Source organism: Gopherus flavomarginatus, chromosome 11 (assembly GCF_025201925.1).
Source record: "Gopherus flavomarginatus isolate rGopFla2 chromosome 11, rGopFla2.mat.asm, whole genome shotgun sequence".
Lineage (NCBI taxonomy): Eukaryota > Metazoa > Chordata > Testudines > Testudinidae > Gopherus > Gopherus flavomarginatus.
This window is the reverse complement of record NC_066627.1, coordinates 45,711,354-45,733,324: the sequence shown is the minus strand read 5'-3', so window position 1 is coordinate 45,733,324 and position 21,971 is coordinate 45,711,354. Positions and strand designations below refer to the sequence as shown.

Sequence of the window (21,971 nt, the reverse complement as noted above, 5' to 3'; positions counted from 1 at the left end):
CCCTATACATATGCAGCTTATAAAATAAATAATAATAACAGTTAATAATAATTAACAACCAGCACTCATTGTGACATAGAGGCCCATTGGTGGTTCACTACTCTGTGTCAGCAACTTTTGTCAGGCCTAACATACTCAGTACACCGAACACTCTGTTGTCATGATATCTACCCAAAAGGTGGCATGTAATATATTACTGGACTACTAATAACTCACTGATCATTAATGTTCTCATGTGAGGTATGTACAAGGTGTGTACAAAGAATTGTGGATAGGTGCTAGAATTATATCTTTAAAATGTGTTTGGCAAGCAACGCATAAGCACGGTTTGCCTTAGACAAAGAAGTGTGTATTTGCTTGTCTGACCAGCCTGGTCGTCAGGCAGAGACAATTAAGGTACAAAGTCATTGAACTAGCAGTGTGGGAGAATAGCCCTATCTTTATAGATAGGGGACTGAACCTAATGATAAGCAATTGAATCAACTACTTGTATACAATATTACAAAGTGTATCGGGTGAGGTCTTTTACGAAAGCCAGTGACACACTGGTGGTTTATATCATCGTGAAATGTCTGTATTAACACTATATGAGGAATTATGGCTTTTAATTGACATTATGCTTTAACATTGGTGACCAAACACAGGGAGAAACAGGAGGGAAGGAAGCTAACTACCTGTCTCCGTGTAAATGAAGCAGAGTGGAACGAAAACAGAAGACGCTCCATTTACATACAAATCAGCAAGGGGATGGAGACTGCATCCCCAGGAAACCTTCCTGCCTCTTGAAGCAGGGTCAATGAACTTTGGGAAGACAACATGATGTCTACACCCCAGCAGCTCTTTACTTCAGCTCTGAACAGGGACCAGGTTGTGACCTCATGGTCGCCGTCTGGGTTCTGCCCTGCTCCTGGGGCAACATAACTGCATGCTGCCCCTTAGCATGCTGGATACTAAGGTTACCCTGGCCAGTCCGCTGTGCCTATGAATTCTACACCCTAGATATAGAGTGACAAGATGTCCCGATTTTATAGGGACAACCCTGATTTTGGGGTCTTTTTCTTATATAGGCTCCTATTACCTCCCACCCACTGTCCCGAGTTTTCACATTTGCTGTCTGGCCACCCTACGTGGACACCAGGCTCTATGTTCACCCTTTTGTGGCATGCTGGTGAGTAATTATCTGATCATGCCATTTTACCACAGACTTCACTGGGTGAAGGATCAAGCCCTAAGGGCTCAAACAGACTCTCTCAAGGCGCACTTCACCACACATTTGAAAATATTTTCTTGTTTGTAACCATCCACTCAGAGACTTGGAACTGAGACCTGATCATTTTTTATTGTGTCACATGTCTACCCACAACCTGGTTATTGTGGCATTGATAATGTTGGGAAGTCTGACCCGGTGTCCCTGATTTGTTTTAAGGGGACAGGAGCATTTCCTGCATTTCCCACCCACCTCCTAATTTGGCTGCCCCCAACCTGCATGTCTAATATCCAATCTAGGGCAAGATTTTATCTGTGTCCACTGGCATGTTTTAAATATCAAGTATTAAAATACCAGTTGTTTTTGTTTTAAAGCATATATTACCGGTGTGCATCAGTCATTACCTGTGTGCACCAGTTGATATGTAAGTACTTTTCAAATATTGAAAATATTTAAAAATACTCATGAATGAATTCAAAAAGCAGGCACTGAACGGTGAAATGTGAGAATTATTTAGCTTGTTGCCTGACTAAATTGGCTAAATATATTTGGAAACAATAGAAAACCTCCACAATACCTTCAAAAGACAATCCTGCGAATTTAAACTCATAATGCTGCTAGACACCAAAACTCATGGACTAAACAGTGACACTGGTTTCATGGCTCATTCTAGCAATTTGTAACACACACCTGCCTGCTAACCCCAATGACCCACTTCAAACTCCTTTTGTGTCACTGTCTAACCTTTATTGCCCACTCCATTTCAAGTGGCCTCTACAACCTGTGTTACCCCTTATGCTTAACAATCTGTCCCAACTTGTATTTAGCTCAGACACTCTGATTTCCTTCCCAAGCCCTGAAGAAGAGCTCTGTGTAGCTTGAAATCTTGTACCTTTCACCAACAGAAGTTGGTCCAATAAAGATATTACCCCACATACTTTGTCTCTTTTAATGGTTTCTATATGAGAAGAGCAAATAATCAGCAGATAACAGATGGCAAGTTTTTACACACTGCAGGTGGTATATTAGGAGCTGTTATACACATATATGCATAAAAGACTCAAGTCTTAGAAGACAGTAAGCCCTGGATTCATAAACCACTTCACTGTTAGCAGATAGTGGATTTGTTTAGGCAAAAGGTTACCAAAGAACAAAGTCAAATGAGCAGAACACCAGGAAACCCAGCTGCACAGAAGTTTCACACCTCTTGGGACATCTTTCAGTAGGAAAGAGGTTAAGCTCTGCACTATTTAATAATTAATACTAATCATAATTAATAATGAGAGAACTGGATGGAAAATTTGGAGAGGGGGAGGCAAAACTCTGTGCATTCTATTCAAGGAGATTTAGAGTGATCATGCTGACACACAGAGGAAATTACCCAGAACTATCCTCATAAGATATTGGAACGAAGCCAGCTCTTTGAGCTCTTTGAATTTTGATTCTCACACCTACAGTGACAGTTGGGTAGGACTAATATCAGGAACCCACACATTTAATAAATTGCCAGTCTGTTCTATATAAGGGCCCAACTCGTACATTCTTTGGCTCTGAACTTCCTCATTATTTAGGACACAACTAAAAGTAAATGTAGCCAAGAAAGAATGCAAAAGCTAGCAAAGAATGTGAATGATGTGTTAATTCATGAGCTACCGAGTCTGAGTGCCATTAGCGTCTTTTGGTAATGTACTGCTCTAATGATTGTGCTGAGTGAATTCAGAGCTGCCAAGTCGAGCCTATGATATTCTGACGGTTGGATGAAAACATACTTCCTGAGAGAAGTTAGGAAACTTAAAGCAACGAAATTAGAACATAAGAATGATCTCATGATGGCATATATCACATTGGTAGATGTGCAGGTGATATATGCCATCATGTGCCAGCAATGCCCCTCTGCCATGTACATTGGCCAAACCGGACAGTCTTTACGCAAAAGAATAAATGGACACAAATCTGACATCAGGAATCATAACATTCAAAAACCAGTGGGAGAACACTTCAACCTCTCTAACCACTCAGTGACAGACTTGAAGGTGGCAATTTTGCAACAAAAAACTTTAAAAATAGACTCGAAAGAGAGACTGCTGAATTCAAATTAATATGCAAATTAGATACAATTAACTTAGGTTTAAACGGAGACTGGAAATGGTTGGGTCATTACACTAATTGAATCTATTTCCCTATGTTAAGTTCTCCTCACACCTTCTATGGAGCATCTTGATTATCACTTCAAAGGTTTTTTTTTCTCCTGCTGATGATAGCTCATCTCAATTGATTAGACTCTTCCAATTGGTATGGCTACTTCCACCTTTTCATGTTCTCTGTATGTATAAATATCTCCTGTCTGTGTGTTCCATTCTATGCATCCAAAGAAGTGAGCGGTAGCCCACGAAAGCTCATGCTGAAATAAATGTGTTAGTCTCTAAGGTGCCACAAGTACTCCTGTTCTTTTTGCAGATACAGACTAATACGGCTGCTACTCTGAAACCTGCCAGAAAACAGTCACACTGTGCTTTCTACCCATGGCTGTCACCATATAAGACAGAAGAGAAGCATCTTTTATTAGAATGCCTTCTGTGCCATTTTTGAACTGATTCTGTTTTATCACCTCCCAGTTTATCCTCCATATTCCTTTGCTTTTCCCTTGTCCCCTTAAGTTAAGACATCAAGTCTGCCACAGTTCAGCTCTACTTCCAGGTTTGAGAACTTTGATTTGACCTGTGTCTGAACCACAGCTCAGCACAGAAATAAAGGGAACAAAGCAATCTCTGTATTGCCTCAAGTGTTATTGACTAAACCGTTTTCCATTAAAATGCTGTCAGTAGTTTTGCTCTTGGCTTCATTTATAAACTCTACCGCCAAGAATGTGTACAAGTGAGCATATGTGCTGAATAGATTTATGGACTCTGTGTACAGAAAGCAAGAAGATAAATCGTGTTAACCACAACAACAAGCAACCAGAAACTCTCAGCGACACTTCAATAGGCACCCCCGCAATAGCCTAATTTCTCTAGGTAATTATCCTGAACGCACATACAAATGGTTGGTTAGACAACATATGCACTACTAGTTATGGCAATTGTCTGTGCAACTGCAATAACTATGTGTGCAAATGTGAATCCATTATTGCACATGAAAATTTGCCTGGGCATGTTTGCAAAAGCTGGGCCTGGATGTCTACCTGAACCATATTTAAATTATTCAGAAGTTTAGTTTGGCTGTAGTTTATGGAAGCCCACAGTTTATTAGTGTAGTGGTTCAGGGCCAGACAGTGGCCTTCCTGTGTATTGGTGCACAATGTGGGCTGGGGGAAAGATGCAAAATGCAGCCTCTGTGCAGTCACAAATGCAAGGTTCGTGCTTGCCTGAGCACATGGAGTGTGTGGGGCTACGGCTGCTCTCCACTCCAAAGGGAGCTGAAGAGGATGGCTAGGAGGTGTGGTCGACTGCACTGAAAAGGCGCATTCCACATGTGTCCTGGGCAGTTCTGGAAGATGCACTAAGTTGGGTGCCCTCTGGGACAGCACGATTCAGCAAAACCTTCAGTGCAGGACCGTACTTATATGGCACAACTGAACCCTGAGTGGCTTTAGCGCAAATGTGCAGATGAAGCCATTCCTGATGCTCCACAATACAGTTCCTCCTTCTCCTCACTGACACTGAGTGACTGCTGGAACTCTGTCCAGCTGCAGAACCCATTAACGTGAACTCCAGAGCAAAACCTCAGCAGCCATTCACCACTGCCAGTGAGCAGCAAATGAAAAAGAAAGTAACCCTGTCCCTCAGAGAGAAATTATAACATTGTCCAATCCCTCCCATGTAATTAAAAAACCAAACTGTCCTCAGGGACTTAAACTGTCTCATTCTGAAACCTCAAGTCATAAAAGAAGAACCAGAGAAAAAATAGGCCATGTGTGTTCTTGGTGAAATCAGGGGAGCTGGTTGTGACATTTTAACATTATTGTTTCAAATGTGCTGTGAAAATGTCAAGTTTTGCAGGGAAAAAAATATTTCCTCAGAAGTCTGAAGGGATGAAAATTCATGATTTCGTCCAAAGTTTAGGATTCTGCCATTTTCACCAACAGAAATGGTGAAATGGCAAAGCTGAACCGTGGATCAAAGCTGTGAATATCTGTCAAAGACAAGGCAGGTGAGGCGATATCTTTTATTGGACCAACTTCTGATGGTGAGAATTAAAAGATATCACCTCACGCCCCTTGTCGCTATAGCATCTTGGGACCGACACAGGTGCAACAACACTACATACAATATCTGCCAAAGTCTCTTTTCACACATACTTACATTTTAAGTGAAAAACTGATTCTTCTGCACAGCTCCAATAAAGTGACAAATATTTTCACAGCAATTATTTATTTTACTACATGATAAGGAAAATAAATTGGACTAAGAAATAAAAGGGGATGGATTTTGAGAAGACTCTCCGTGCAAAAACTGAATTGTATTTGCATGCATAATTACTGTAACTGCATACACAAACAGCATTAATCACACATGCAGTTGAGATAATTGTGCACATTTTGTATTGTGTGCATAGTACAGATCCAAATCTTTGACTGTATAGGTTATCCTTAGCATCTGGCTGCTTAGCTCTTGATCTCTTGGTAAAATCACAAGTTATAATTAAAATGGCTTCAGTATTTGGGCCCTGATTCAGGAGAGCTCACCTATATGGGATGGCACTTTAGCACATGCTTAATTTTAAGCACATACTTAAGTGTTTTTCTAAATAAGGATAGACTTAAAGATCTGCTTAAGTGCTTCCACAAATGATCATGCAACTGTATAACCTTAAATTTGTCATCCATTCACTAGTGATAAGACACAAGTCAAATAACATGGTTGGTTAAAAATGGAAAAAAACAATTCTGCAGGAAATTTGGCAGTTGTTTCCACTTTAGAGTTTGAAATAGAATAATTTTTGGGTAATAATAATAATTATAATATTTGTATTATAATTATTGATTACAATAATAATAATTTTGAGTTTTTTCCCCTGAGCACAACAAAATAAGTGATATCTAGGAGGTTGCTTTTACTTATAAAAAGAATAGGAGTACTTGTGGCACCATAGAGACTAACACATTTATTTCAGCATAAGCTTTTGTGGGCTACAGCTCACTTCTTCAGATGCATAGAATGGAACACACAAACAGGAGATATTTATACATACAGAGAACATAAAAGATGGAAATATGCATATAGACTGGAAGAGTCCAAAGTCCAATCAATCGAGATGAGCTATCGTCAGCAGGAGGAAGAAAAAACCTTTGAAGTGATAATTGAGATGCCCCATAGAAGGTTTGAGGAGAACTTAACATAGGGAAATAGATTCAATTAGTGTAATGACCCAACCATTCCCAGTCTCTGTTTAAACCTAAGGTAATTGTATCCAATTTGCATATTAATTCGAGTTCAGAAGCTTTTACTTATGTTACTCCAACTTTTCCAAACTTCTCTAACTTTTGAATAGCTTCTGAGTAGCACAGTCACAGAGTTTCATTTTTCTGTTTGCCACTCTTCAACTTTTCCAAGGTTGAGGGTTTGGAAAAGTTAGAGTGTGGCAAAGGAAAATGAAAAAAAGAAAAAGAATTAAAAACTCTCAAAAGCCTAGATAGCATTCATTTTACTGCATTTACTGGCAAACTTGGGGGGAAACAGGGAAAGAGAAAAAGAAAGGAGAAAAAACAAAAAAATTAAAATTTCGGGGTTTGAGGAAAAACTGGAAAATTTTGTAAACCAAAAGCTTTCTTATGGAAGTTTTGGGCTTCAAAAGAGGCCATTTTTCACTGGAAAAAAAAAAAAAGACTTGGAGAAAAACTACAACCAGATCTAATGCTGCTATCTGTAATTCTACCAGGTATGTCCCAGAACATGTTGCTAACTCATTCAATGCTTAACATCACAGGTACATACGCAGGACTCTCACTCCGTGCTTCAGAGCTTGCACACGGCTGGGCTCCATGGACATGCTGAGCATCGTCTGCTGTCCTCCAATAATGCAGACCTGGTTTTCTTGTGCCGCTTGCTTGAACATGATGATGAGCTGGTTGGCGATGATACTATTCAGGACAGAAATGACGACCATTGGAAACACAAAGGAGATGAACGTGTTGACCTGCAGGAGATACAAATGGCAAACCCACATAGGACTTCAGTCAGGAGATCATATGTTATTTCACATGATATCAGATAAACAGCATGCAATGGAAATCTTTTCCATCCACTTAGGCTACATATTTAGCTTTTGGAATGCAGGACTTATTGCACAGACGGGAAACTTAAACAATGGTGAAAAAGGTTCACTCGGGTGGCAGAAAATTGGATGCAAGTGGCTAAATCAATCTTTCTCCAGTTATGGTGTCTTGCCTCTATATCATTGCAGTTTGTTGATTGAAATAAACCATCAATCTTGTTAACCACATGATCAGCAGGATACTTCTCAGCTTTCATAGTATATGGTAGCTCTTATCAATGTTTTCTGAATAGCAGTTTCTTATTGTATTCTTTTCCTGTCATGGGCAATTCTTGGCCTCAGTTTTCTTCTGTTGCATTCAGAATACTGGCCTTTCCTTGTAGATTTAATGACAGTTTTTTGTTAGCGGGTGATCAAATTATCCAATAACCCTTGTGCTCTCAGAATGAAAGTTGATTGGAATAAAAAGCGGAAGTTGTATTATTTTTAACAGAAATTATTTGGTTCCTGGGGTTTTGACAAAATTAAATGGAAGATCAAATTAACCAGTGATTGCCTCAAGTGGGAGGCACCCTTAAGATCAAACAGAAACATTTGTGAATTCTTGCTGTAGTATCTACAAACTCAGCCAGGAAGTGAGTTTAACAAACAACAGCTTCAAAAAAATTAGAGGCATCTACCTCTTGAGGATGTACTTTTAACCCATGCCAAGGCTCAGTGTGATAAGGTCGCAGCCACTTTATATTGCCACTCTAGTGTCTTAAAACTCTGGCTCACCTGCACAGTACAGTGAGAGAGAGCAAGAGAGAGTTAGGAAAGGGACTGTACAGTGGCATTAAACTTTGAGCTGAAACCTGATGAGTGTATATCAGACTAACAAGCCTGTGTCTCCTATACATTTGAATTGGAAAGCTTATTATGTATTTCCCACCATGATTATTATGGCCTGATTCAAAGCCCATTGAGGTCAATGGAAGTCTTTATACTCTTAGACTCTGGCAACTGTACATTTGTAGGAACTGAGAGTGTTATAGGTCTAGGTGTAGGTAGTTAGCATTTATATTTAACCCTACCTCACTGGCAGAATTGCAAGAGAAATGTGTAGTTGTGAAGTGTCTATCACCCTTGGAAACCTTTGTCCAGAAAGCTCAAATTTCTAGAGTGGAAAATGAGCTACAGTGATTGCAAGGAAATCATTTAACTAGGGGGTTCTGTGGACATCCTAAGCTACAAGGGCAGTGTCTGGGTAGTTTATGATATCTGCGTGCACTTGTTTCCATCTTAGTCATCTGTGAAGCACCACAAGCCATGAGCCTTAAAAAAAAGTAATGAATGTAACAGTTTTAAAATTTCAAAACATTTACAATTTAAACTATTTTCTACAAGTGCCTGAAACCATTAAAACAGTTTTGTTAAGACAAAAAATTATAGGGATTTTTGCCAGAGTCAAAATTAGCAGTTTAACAGAAATCCTTCTAACTTCATTTCCCAAAATGGCCAGGTCTCCATCACATCTGAACGGTCTAAAACAATAAATCAAAATCCATCATTTGCAAGTCAAACAAACAGATGATAACTTATTAGAAGAATGGTTTCATATGCTGTTATTTCCGCCAGCTATATCTCAATCTAATTCAGACATGGTGATCATCCACTCGGATGATGAGTGCTTTATAAATGTCATGAAGGAATGGATAGATAAATACACACCAATTAGTTTTATGAATTATTTATACCAGCAGTAATGCAAAAAATAAGTACTACACAAACATTTGGATAACAGGCACACTGCAGTTACAAGTATTTACCTTTTTGGTTCATAAATCTAAGAAAGATGTAAGTCTAGTTTTTGAGAATAGAGAAAGAATTGTTGTTACCCACTTTTCTTTAGCTAGACCAAAAAATTGTATGTAATGCATAGCAATTTGCTCCAGAGCCTAATGTACTTTAACAAAATAACCAGCTGTGTTCCATCTCTAGCTATCCATATGAGGAGAAGGTCTTTTTTGGCTAATGCTAGCAATAGCAATGAAGTTCCTTTACGGTCAATTTCTTGAGGAAACTCCTAGATACAGCTCATTAAGACTATCTGCTAATTGCTCTTGTTCTGAACATTTTCTAAGCAAGACTCCTGTATCTTCTACAAAAAAGATATCTTACCTTCTTGGTACATTACACAGTTGGGCCTTAAAAAATGCCTCATCTTTTGAAATCCACCCCAAAACCTCAAAGTGCTCTGTAAATATTAAGGGTCAGAGTCTCATCTGGTCCAAAGTGACACAGTTCCATGGAAATACATGGAGCTGTGCAGATTAACACTGACTGAGCATCTGGATCTACCTAGATAAGTTCACAATGCACCTCTGAGGTAGGGATGAACTTGTGACATAGAAAGGTAAAACGACTTGCCCAAATTCACACAGCAAGACAACGGCAGAGCTAAGAGAAGAACCCAGGGGTCCTCACCCCCATTTCTGTTTCTCTAATTGCTGGATACACTTCTTTCTTACCTGATGCATAACTACTGCACTCAAAGAGAAATGCTTTACCCACTTCCCTGTGTTTCAGAGTTTACTAACTTTCAGCTAGAAACTTTGGCCCTGCCCGTAAACTGGCCGCAACCACAGCAATCACACAGGAATCATCCAATATCCTTATAGAGCTCTTTAAAGCCCTGTTTCTTTGCTTATATCTCATTGCTATTGTGCACTCTTCAGAAAGCCTGAGAGACTATCAGGAAACTTACTGACTTTCTCTTTTAAGAATTTATAGTGACAAAATTTGAAAATCAGATCTTGGTGGAAGGCAGTTACCTTGAAAGACTATTTTTTTCCTTTCTCAATTTATACCCAGGCTCTGATGATAAAATATTATCGACAGAATCAATGCCTCCCCCAGAGGCAGAAGGTTTTAATTTCTGTCCAAAATTATTTACAAGCACATCCTCCTCAAAGCAATGAATGCTGCTAAAAGCCCATCTCCTTCCTCCTAGCCCCAAGTATTCTGTGGTTTTATTCTAATTGGGTTTCTTTTTAATCAAATTCGGTGAGCTCAGCCCCAAAACTGAGCTGAGTGGTTGCCCAGCGCCACCTCATTTTCAGGAGTGTAGTGAGGCGACCTGGCTCCCAGCCACCCCAGAGGAGGAAGATCCCAGCCGGAGGCCGGACTTGGAGGAGCTAAAGAGCTCTGAGCCCGCCCCGCAAAGGGTCAGGCGCTGACCCAGAACTATAAAGGCGGGCCCTCAGAGCTCAAATAAGCCCCAGCAGCCGGAACGAGCCGATGTCCCTCAGGGAGCTCGGGACTGGGAGACTCCTGCAACCCAGGGCAGCCACCCAGAGTGGCCCGAGCTCCCCCGCGCCCGCTACCTGGAGATGCTGCTGGAGCTTCCCCGCGCCCACCACCCGGAGGAGCTGCCAGAGCTCCCTCGTGCCCGCTACCCGGAAAAGCCACCGGAGCTCCCCCTTGCCTGCTACCCGGAGGAGCCGCCAGAGCTACCCTGGGCCGACTCTCCGGAGGCGTTGCCGGACCTACCACCCAGCCCCGGCCGTGACGAACCCATGCACCTGGACCCTGTGGAGGATGACCCAGGATCCAGGTAGGCCCCGAGGGGGAGTCTGGAAGTAGCCCGGGGGCAGCCGACCCTAGTCTGGCTGCAGCATACCCAGAGCCAATGTCAGTGTGTTGTGGCCAGGATCCCCACTGACACAGCAGCAGGCTGCCTGCCGCTGTTAGGGCCCCGGGCTGGGACGCAGAGGAGTGGGTGGGCCTGCGTCCCTCCGACACCCCACTCACGGGTGGCTGTCTCCCCCTGCCCAACGCTCAGGCCCAGGACCCTGGGCTTATCTTACTGAACTGGTTGCTCTGCCCCTGCCTGAGGGTCTGAGCCCTGAACTGTTGTTTGTTGTCCTGCCCTGACCCAGGGCCTGGGCTTAATATACTGAACTGGTTGCTCAGCTCCTGCCTGAGGGTCTAAGCCCGGAACTGTCGTTTGCTGTGGCATGTAGTGAGGTGGCCTGGCTCACCGCCTCCCCAGAGAGGTCCGAATCCCAACAGCGGACGTCTACACAGAGAAAGAATGATGTTGCTTATAATGCCTGATCCAACTCTCATTGAAGACAATGGGAAACCTGCCATTGTCTGAGATGCAAATCTGGCCGGCTCGTGTGCATGCATGTTGGAGTCTATGCATCCTAATCGTGCTTTGGGCATGCATGTTGGTGCTGACACACAAGGAAAGAACCCTTTGAACATTTGGCTATAAGTGATTTAATTATTTCTCCAAGCAGACATCTTCTTTAGAGGCATTATGCCAACTGCAAAGTTCTCATTGACTCTGACAGAGGTCGGATCAGTCCCAATCCATGATACTGATGAATGCATGCACAGTTCAGACTAACTCTCAGATGCATCAGCAGCATTTGTACCATTATTCCTTGATGATGAAGGAAAATATACCGACTAGCAGAGTAATTCTCAGCAGGAAGACACATGTCTACCACGATGAGTCTGCTCGCTGAAGAATGGCAACTTCTTAAATACAGTGGTGAGTGTCTGATTACTGGATGCAAACAAACACCTGACTGTCATAGCCTAAAAATATAGCCTCCTGAATAAGTATCAGAGGGGTAGCCGTGTTAGTCTGGATCTGTAAAAGCAGCAAAGAATCCTGTGGCACCTTATAGACTAACAGACGTTTTGGAGCATGAGCTTTCGTGGGTGAATACCCACTTCGTCAGATGCATGTAGTGGAAATTTCTAGGGGCAGGTATATATATGCAAGCAAGACGCAGGCTAGAGATATTGAGGTTAGTTCAATCAGGGAGGATGAGGTCCTCTTCTAGCAGGTGAGGTGTGAAAACCAAGGGAGGAGAAACTGGTTTTGTAGTTGGCAAGCCATTCAGAGTCTTTGTTCAATCCTGAGCTGATGGTGTCAAATTTGCAGATGAACTGAAGCTCAGCAGTTTCTCTTTGAAGTCTGGTTCTGAAGTTTTTTTGCTGCAGGATGGCCACCTTAAGGTCTTCTATTGTGTGGCCAGGGAGGTTGAAGTGTTCTCCTACAGGTTTTTGTATATTGCTATTCCTAATATCTGATTTGTATCCATATATCCTTTTCTGTAGAGACTGTCCAGTATGTCCGATGTACATAGCAGAGGGGCATTGCTGGCATATGATGGCGTATATTACATTGGTGGACGTGCAGGTGAATGAACCGGTGATGGTGTGGCCGATCTGGTTAGGTCCTGTGATGGTATCGCTGGTGTAGATATGTGAGCAGAGTTGGCATCGAGGTTTCTTGCATGGATTGATTCCTGAGTTAGAGTTGCTATGGTGCGGTGTGCAGTTACTGGTGAGAATATGCTTCAGGTTGGCGGGTTGTCTGTGAGCGAGGACTGGCCTGCCACCCGAGGCCTGTGAAAGTGTGGGATCATTGTCCAGGATGGGTTGTAGATCCCTGATGATGCGTTGGAGGGGTTTTAGCTGGGGACTGTATGTGATGGCCAGTGGAGTCCTGTTGGTTTCTTTCTTGGGTTTGTCTTGCAGTAGGAGGCTTCTGGGTACATGTCTGGCTCTGTTGATCTGTTTCCTTATTTCCTCGTGTGGGTATTGTAGTTTTGAGAATGCTGGTGGAGATTTTGTAGGTGTTGGTCTCTGCCCGAGGGGTTAGAGCAGATGCGGTTGTACTTTAGTTCTTGGCTGTAGACAATGGATCGTGTGATGTGCCCAGGATGGAAGCTGGAGGCATGAAGGTAGGCATAGCGGTCGGTAGGTTTTCGGTATAGGGTGGTGTTAATGTGACCATCACTTATTTGCACCGTGGTGTCTAGGAAGTGGACCTCCCGTGTAGATTGGTCCAGGCTGAGATTGATGGTGGGGTGGAAGCTGTTGAAATCGTGGTGGAATTTTTCCAGAGTCTCCTTCTCAAGAGTCCAGATGATGAAGATGTCATCAATGTAGAGTAGGCAGTGAAGGGGCGTGAGTGGACAAGAGCTGAGGAAGCGTTGTTCCAGGTCAACCATAAAAATATTGGCATATTGTGGGGCCACGCAGGTGCCCATAGCAGTGCCAATGTTCCCAAGCCAATAAAGAGTGTTTGCTGCTATATAACATCAGTCTCCAAAGTTGCGTTTTTGGCCTATGCTTTCAATGGGAATTAGGCACTTAACCTGTTTAGGAGCTTTTCAAAAAATCCCAGCAGGTGCCAATTTGTATTTTTAGGCAACTAAATATCTTTGAAAATCGGATCTCTTTTCTTTCTGTTTGTACAGAGCCCAACACATGGTGCCCCAACCTTACTGGGCCTTACTGCAGTTCAAAGGACAATAGAGGGATTTGTTTATTCAACTCTTTACTCCCTGCTCTTTAGGTATGCCAGAAATTGACTTTTTGATACCTGATTTCCTTTTAACTCCCTATTGCCAAGTGAGTTCCTAACTTCCACATAAACATCAACACATTTAACACCTAACAGCAGATTGACACAGAAGATGGATGAACTGGGTTGGGACTTCATATGCTTACGAGAAATAAAACAGATGGAAATTTATAAAAATTTAATCAAATTTCTGATAAAAAAAATTCATCAGCCTCACACAATCACCTCAATAAAATCAAGCTTCTCTGAAGTTCGTTTGAATTCTGTCCATTCAGCTGTGACTGTGGGTTTCATAGAAGTCGTGCAGTGATGCTAACAAGAGACTAGCAAAACCACAGAGAAACTAAATCAGAGCCCCATCCAGCTCTGTTGTACGGATTTTTCCTGTGATTATTATTGTAACTCTAACTCTTCTGTATTCAAAACAGAAACTTCACCGGTCCCTGCTGAGGTTTATTCTGATGCACTGTGCTTATGCGTAGTCTTCCCCTGAACTGTTCTGCTCACGTGGTCTCCCTGGGATACCATTGAGGCTGACTTGAATTTATTTGCAACATCAATAGCTAAGATAGACCATTCACTTCACTTAGCGACTCTGGGGAGGGCTGAAATTGATTCTGTAAATTAGAAGCCCTGAAAGATTTATTATGTGACCTCCCTTTAATCCCAGGAGCAACACCCTTCAGTAGCTGGGCCACTTTGGAAGGATTCTGCTTTTATATTGATGAGCTCCTCACACAAACTCTGTGTTGGGCTTTTCTATTTTTGAAGGGGGGCTAAAAACATCCCTTCACTTGAACGTACTTTATATGCATGCACATAATGGAGGGTGCAATGGGTTGCATTTGTACACCAAGGTAAAAAGCACATGGGAACCTGATCCTGCATTAATGGGAACGCTTTGGTGTGGTTACCATGAATTACATGCTCCTACCTGGAGGCAGGACTAAAACCTAGAAGGGGAGTGTGTAGCTGAGCACTACACTAGCATCTACGTCCTTAAATGCACAGTCATCTGTCCAAGCCCCACCCCTTTTTTTAGGAGTAAGGGAGAAGCACACAGAGGGTTGGAGAGTTTCAGATGTTCAGTCCAAACACTACTCCCAGTGCAGAGCCTGTCTCACAGTCACATTTAACTTCCACTGGAATGGAACAACCTTGCAAAAGAACTTGCAAGACCATTGTCTCTAAACCAGCCACATGGGTAACAGCTCATTTGCAAGTTGTTTGGCCGACTTCCCTAAGCATCATAGGAACCACGCAATGATGCGCTCCCAAGTGCACCCTGAATAACACTGCCAGGACCAGCTGTGACACAGAACGTCTGTCCTTCATGACAGCACTTAAGCATTGGCCTCACATGTGACTTCTCCTCTTGACACGTATGTGCCAAAGGAAGAGAATGCCTCTGAATGAGGGAAAAATCAAGGAGGGTAATTTTCAGGCTCTAGTGGTTGCAGCCAAAAGAGACACATTACTGTCAGCATTGAGGATTAGTCTAAACCATGGAAGAGGTCAGAATGGAAGAAGGTAATTCACATAGTCACTCTGTCAAAGCAATGGGTAAAGGTACCAATGGATTATGCGATGGATTTGTTTTGCAAGATACTGTGTGTTCCTTCCTATGTGCTCGGAATCTGGTCCTAAGGAATCATATCTCCAGATAAGCCTGCCCAGCTATCATATATTTTCAAGTGCACTTCATTTCCCCTTTTAACAGCCTGCAGCCACAAAACGTCTTCACTGACAATCCTGAACATTAAGCACTTTTTCCACTGATGCATCAAATGGAAGTTCGAAGCTGAGATTCAAAGTGAGAGGTATTAGCAGTCAGTGGAGTCCTTGGCTTTCACCTTAAGCCATCCTCCTCTTTATTTTTGTGACATTTGGAGACTGTTGTTATTCTTAAAGAAGAACCTCATTGTCCTAAGCTGTTTCAGGATATGTAGACGACCTGGAAGGAAGATTGTGATCTAATTGAGATAAGTCAACTTCTCGTTATGGAAGCTTGATACCAATGTGACAACCTAAGTCGCTTGAATTGCATTTAAGTGACAAATTCCAGAATCTCTTAGTAGCATTATACAGCTGTTCCATTGGTTCTGATTTACAATTTCCTTCCCAGCAAAATGGATCTCGTAAGCCAACAGACCGCATAAAACCAATTGTATTTTTAACCAAAACCTTCAGAACGGATCTGCAGTTCTTTGCAAATACTGTTTGCCCGAGGAGCCGTTTTATTTACAGTTCAAACCATTCCAGTGTCATCTGGCTATGGAAAGCTGAGGCATTCAAAAGCCAGAGAAAAGCCAAGAACTGTGAGCACAGAAGCAAGTTGGCTTGAGCAGAAGCATAACTGAGAGATAGTTGAAAATAAACAATTGTCAAAATGGACCAAGATAGACGGCTAATTGGAACCTCAAGTTCTGATAACTTTATCCTGGAAGAGACTGAGGCTCCTATCAAGTCACAGTAAAGATTCCCCCACCCCACCCCCGCCGCCCTTGTTACATGATGAAACATGGAGGTCACAGCAGACGCAAATATTTAATTTTTCAGAGATGCCAAAACTATGCCTTCTAAGACAAGGACACAGCTGCCTGCCATGTCAACTAGCAGAAAATCAAATAGGGACTAGGAATGGGAACTGGCCAAAATGAAGGATAATTTATAGCAGTGAGTTCTGAGACTGAAAGCCAATTTTCTTTCTTCTCTCTCTGGATGTGGGAAGTCTGATGATTGAAATATAGAATATGCTGCAGAGGAGTGTGGAAAACAGTGAGCTGCTAGGAACTGACCTGGACAGACGGCTCTTTCTGTGCTCACATTTCCTCACATCAACTATACCTTTAGGAAGCCTTCAGCTATGAGCTGAAGCACACATCTTGAGGTGTGAGAGCGACACTGACTGTGAAGCTCTTCATTTTCTGCTGGTGAGGACGTTTTAGCTCAGAGATTCTCTATCAACACACCAGGAAGGATGGTACAGTGGTTAGCACACAGGCTGTGGGAGACCTGGGTTCAGTTCCTGATCCACTAGAACTATCTGATGCAACTCTGGACAAGTCTCTTATAGCCTCTCTGTACCTCAGTTTCCCTTCTGTAAGATGGGGATAAGTGCTTCCCTACCTCACAAGGGTATTGTGAAGGTAAATGCATCAAAGATTGTGAGATGCTCAGATACTACAGAGATGGGGGCCATATAAATACCTAAGATGGATAAGCCCTCTTGAATTCCAAGAGCACCACTTGTGAAATGGTCATTAGCGCCTCTGTGTTTAGGGACTTTCTGGAATATGATGGTAGAAACTTCCAATAATCCAAACAATCATTTGCTTTTTGTTTCTTAGCAAACCAATTAAACCCTGTATCTAAGATCTAACAATCTACCACATTCTGGTGCACCTAATTTCCAGTGGAAATTAAAAATAAATTATTCTCCCTCTGATAGTGGAGACATTTATTGTTCGTATATGTCAATCAGAAGAGCACATTCTGTTAGATCAACATTTGACTGCTAAGAATCTTGATAATTTGACTAAATGAACTTTACAAAATTTCCAGTTCTCACTCATTGCTTATAATTATCTTTTTTTTTAAACTAGTGGTGATTATTTTTAGCTCTTAATAATTAAAACACCCCTCGCAAATTGCAATATTGCATGCTCTGACAATCAGAGTATGACAAGCTTCAGCAAAAGGAAAATTACACAGGAATCACAAAGGAAAACTAATTTGAAAGTCAAGTGATTGTCTCATAGTTGTTACTGGGGCATTTATTGCACTGGATGAGGTACATCACATATTGTGATAAGCGTGTGTAGGACCCATGGATCTTGAAAGGTGTGTTGTGGGGGGTATTGATCATCAAACACAGAAAAATGATAGCCAAAACACCATATCACTGATGGGTGAACACTTTTCAGAAAGTGATCACTCCACACCTGACCTCTCAGTCCTCATTCTCAAAGGCACAACACCTTCAAACAACAAGTCTGGGAACTTAAATTCATCACTCTGCTAGCATGGGTGGCGAATCGCATAGTAGGGTGACCAGACAGCAAGTGTGAAAAATCGGGACGGGGGTGGGGGGTAATAGGAGCCTATATAAGAAAAAGACCCAAAAATTGGGACTGTCCCTATAAAATCAGGATATCTGGTCACCCTATCGCATAGATGGTGGAAAGCTGTGCCTTCCCAAACAGCCTGGTGTGGCCCCGTCCACACTCCTCCCTGAAGCCCTGCTTGCCCTTCCCCCTTGGCCCTAGCCCAGGAGGCTGCTCCTCTTCAGGAAAGCAGTGTGCTGGGGCTGGGGCGAGGGTGGCCCAGACTTGGGGGGGCTGGGGCCAGCCAGTGCTGAGGGGGAGGGGCTGGAGGCACTGGAGCTACCTGCCCTGTGCTTGGGAGGCCTGGAACCATGCACTGCTGGCCTGCCTTGTGCTTGGGGAGTGTGGGGGGCCATGTGCCACCTGCCTGCCCTGTGCTTGGGGGCTGGGGGAAGGCTCCAGTGAGGGAAGGGAGGCTGGGCCGGCTGGGGTCTAATTTGGTTCTCATTCCTGGTGTATACTTCTCTGGAACACCCAGACATTTTGATGCAAGTTGACGTAATTGTCACTCTCTGATGAAGACTGCCCCAGGACTGCACTAGGGATTGCTGGAGGCCAGGCTCAACGTCCATGGTCATTAGGTAATTGTGTATGAGGAAGCTATGTTTGGATCATCCTGTTCCTATCAGAGAGCTATTAACAAATCAACAAACATATTTGATTACAATGCTATTAACATACTATGCTATTCAATTGCTATTAATTGCAATGCTATGAAAAACAATGCAAGTAACAATGTAACACATTTACCCAAAATATAGAAACAAAGAATTTCACAGTCTGGTACTGTGCTTACCTGGCAACCAGTGATGATGTGTAGAAACCCACAGGTAGGAAACATTCAGAGCTGGGATTATGTGGGAAACGATTTAAAATAGCAGAACATAGGTGTACTCAATCCGGCTTTGGCACAAAGAGATGAACTAGGTGATCTCTTGACATTCCTTCCAGCCTTACATCTCTATGATTCTATACTCTCTTTGGGACCAGGCACATAATTCTGCCACTATTTTGTTGTGTGAGCTAAGAAAAAACACCCAACAGCTTTGTGCCTCAGTTTCCCTCTGTGTAAACCAGTGGCATTAATACTTTCCCATCTTTCTAAAGCATGTAGAGATATAGCTGCAAAATATTATTGTTCATACAATCTGATAGGTATTAAGATACTGTAACTAAAAAGACCCACATCAGTAGTGTCCATATTTTGCATTCTACAGAAGACTCTTGGGAGAGCTTGAATTTCTCTAGAGGGATCTCATGTAGTCCAGAAGAGGTACTCTAACTGTTTTGCTCTCGGAATGATATCCATAGACCAAGGAGGTTCAGGAGCAACTTAATTCCACCCAAGCAAAACCTTCTCAACAGAGTGTTAAATATCATCTGGAGACATTTAAAATAAAGGTTATAATGATGTGAAACATTGTTCACATGCACAGCTATCTGATGTCAAAATGTTACAGTCTGCTATGAATTACAGATGTAACCTTTGAAGTTAGCACACAGCACAGCAGTGACCATAGGGGACATATGATAGCATCAGGCTACATATCTGAAAGAGGCAGGAAGGGGAAATCAGCACTAGTTTTGTTTTTATTTTTTTCTTATGTTATCAGTAGGAATTAGTCAAAGAACCTTCACATAATTATGCAGCGAACTGCAGAAATTGTTAAAGAGTGAACTAAGGGGCTGATTCTCTTATTGCTTACAATGTAAATCAGGAGTAATTAACCCCTTGAAGTCAATGGAATTACACTAGTGTAAAACTGATTTAAGTGAGGAAAATCAGGCCTCAGATGTATACACCTCAGGAAAAGGAAACCAAGCAAAAAATATGAGCGTTCCCTTTCCCTAGCTAGACACATCCTCAAAGCTGTAGGGTTGGAAAGCCCAGAAAGAACTGCACATTCGTGGCTGATTCAGATCCACCTCTATTTGAATAATTCCATGGGCTTCACTGATTTAACTACTCTCTGAGTACGGTTATCCAGCCAGTTATGCACCCACCTTATTTAGATGGGGCTACTATAAGGTGGGTGTATAACTGGCTGGATAACCATACTCAGAGAGTAGTTATTAATGGCTCCCAATCCTGCTGGAAAGGTATAACAAGTGGGGTTCCGCAGGGGTCTGTTTTGGGACCGGCTCTGTTCAATATCTTCATCAACGATTTAGATGTTGGCATAGAAAGTACGCTTATTAAGTTTGCGGACGATACCAAACTGGGAGAGATTGCAACTGCTTTGGAGGACAGGGTCAAAATTCAAAATGATCTGAACAAATTGGAGAAATGGTCTGAGGTAAACAGGATGAAGTTCAATAAAGATAAATGCAAAGTGCTCCACTTAGGAAGGAACACTCAGTTTCACACATACAGAATGGGAAGAGACTGTCTAGGAAGGAGTATGGCAGAAAGAGATCTAGGGGTCTTAGTGGACCACAAGCTTAATATGAGTCAACAGTGTGATACTGTTGCAAAAAAAGCAAACGTGATTCTGGGATGCATTAACAGGTGTGTTGTAAACAAGACACGAGAAGTCATTCTTCCACTTTTTTCTGCGCTGGTTAGGCCTCAACTGGAGTATTGTGTCCAGTTCTGGGCACCGCATTTCAAGAAAGATGTGGAGAAATTGGAGAGGGTCCAGAGAAGAGCAACAAGAATGATTAAAGGTCTTGAGAACATGACCTATGAAGGAAGGCTGAAGGAATTGGGTTTGTTTAGTTTGGAAAAGAGAAGACTGAGAGGGGACATGATAGCAGTTTTCAGGTATCTAAAAGGGTGTCATCAGGAGGAGGGAGAAAACTTGTTCACCTTAGTCTCCAATGATAGAACAAGAAGCAATGGGCTTAAACTGCAGCAAGGGAGATTTAGGTTGGACATTAGGAAAAAGTTCCTAACTGTCAGGGTAGTTAAACACTGGAATAGATTGCCTAGGGAAGTTGTGGAATCTCCATCTCTGGAGATATTTGAGAGTAGGTTAGATAAATGTCTATTAGGGATGGTCTAGACAGTATTTGGTCCTGCCATGAGGGCAGGGGACTGGACTCGATGACCTCTCGAGGTCCCTTCCAGTCCTAGAGTCTATGAGTCTATAAACTGGTGTAAGTTAAAGGAGCGCCAGGATCAGTATGAATCTTATATTTCAACGGCGGTTCCATCTTTTTTCAAATTGACATTTACAGGCTGCTAGCTAGGATTTTAACACTAGACATACTTCCTTATACTCCTACACCGGAGAGTTTGTCTTGACACAGCAATCGATATTGACAGTCACATCCCCGCCATGTCTACGCAATAACTAAACAAAGTCACAACTGATTGAAAGGAAGCTTTTCGTAAGATGTACACATGCTGCACTTCAGCACACTCTCATGACCAATTTGGGAATAGCATCACATTGGGGGAGGGATAGCTCAGTGATTTGAGCATTGGCCTGCTAAACCCAGGGTTGTAAGTTCAATCATTTAGGGATCTGGGGCACAAATCTGTCTGGGGATTGGTCCTGCTTTGAGCAGGGGGTTGGACTAGATGACCTCTTGAGGTCCCTTCCAAACCCTGGTATTCTACAATTCTATCACAGGCTCATTAGAGGCCTCTGGACAGTCTCAGCCATGGAGTAAGCAAACAGATTGTAATTTGTATTTGCACACGTGAGGAAGTGAGCAAAAGCCTGAAGGAAATCTGAAGTCACTGAGTCACATCCTAGTCCCAGGGATTTTAATGGAATAACTCTCACTGTCATCAAAGAGCCCAGGATTTGATTCATTGTCCTGCAAATATAAGTGAAGCTTCACAATAGGTAACTCCATTTGCCAAGCTCATTCTGCCCACGAAGAGCCAGTACTTCAATGATGACACAGGCACTGATGGATTGTTAACATTTTTCCAACTGAATTTACATGGTTTCTACCACATTAACAAGTATCATTTGCATTAAAGACGGTACCTCCTCACTAGGTTTTATTAGAGAGGATTTGTTGATCCTGCTTAAAATATCTGAAGTAATTGGGGTTTTATGAGACTGAAGATATATTGTATATTCACTCTGGCTGGTTGCTTATATTAAGATATTTT

General features: G+C 42.4%; 1 protein-coding gene across 1 annotated transcript in view; it reads right to left on the bottom strand.

The window, feature by feature from the left end:
* NTSR1 (neurotensin receptor 1) overlaps nt 1–21,971 on the bottom strand; it is a 109,795-nt gene that overhangs the window by 18,163 nt on the left and 69,661 nt on the right. Inside the window, exon 2 of the mRNA XM_050918695.1 lies at nt 7,141–7,342. Coding sequence (XP_050774652.1) covers nt 7,141–7,342 — 202 coding nt within the window. The remainder of the gene's footprint in view (nt 1–7,140; nt 7,343–21,971) is intronic.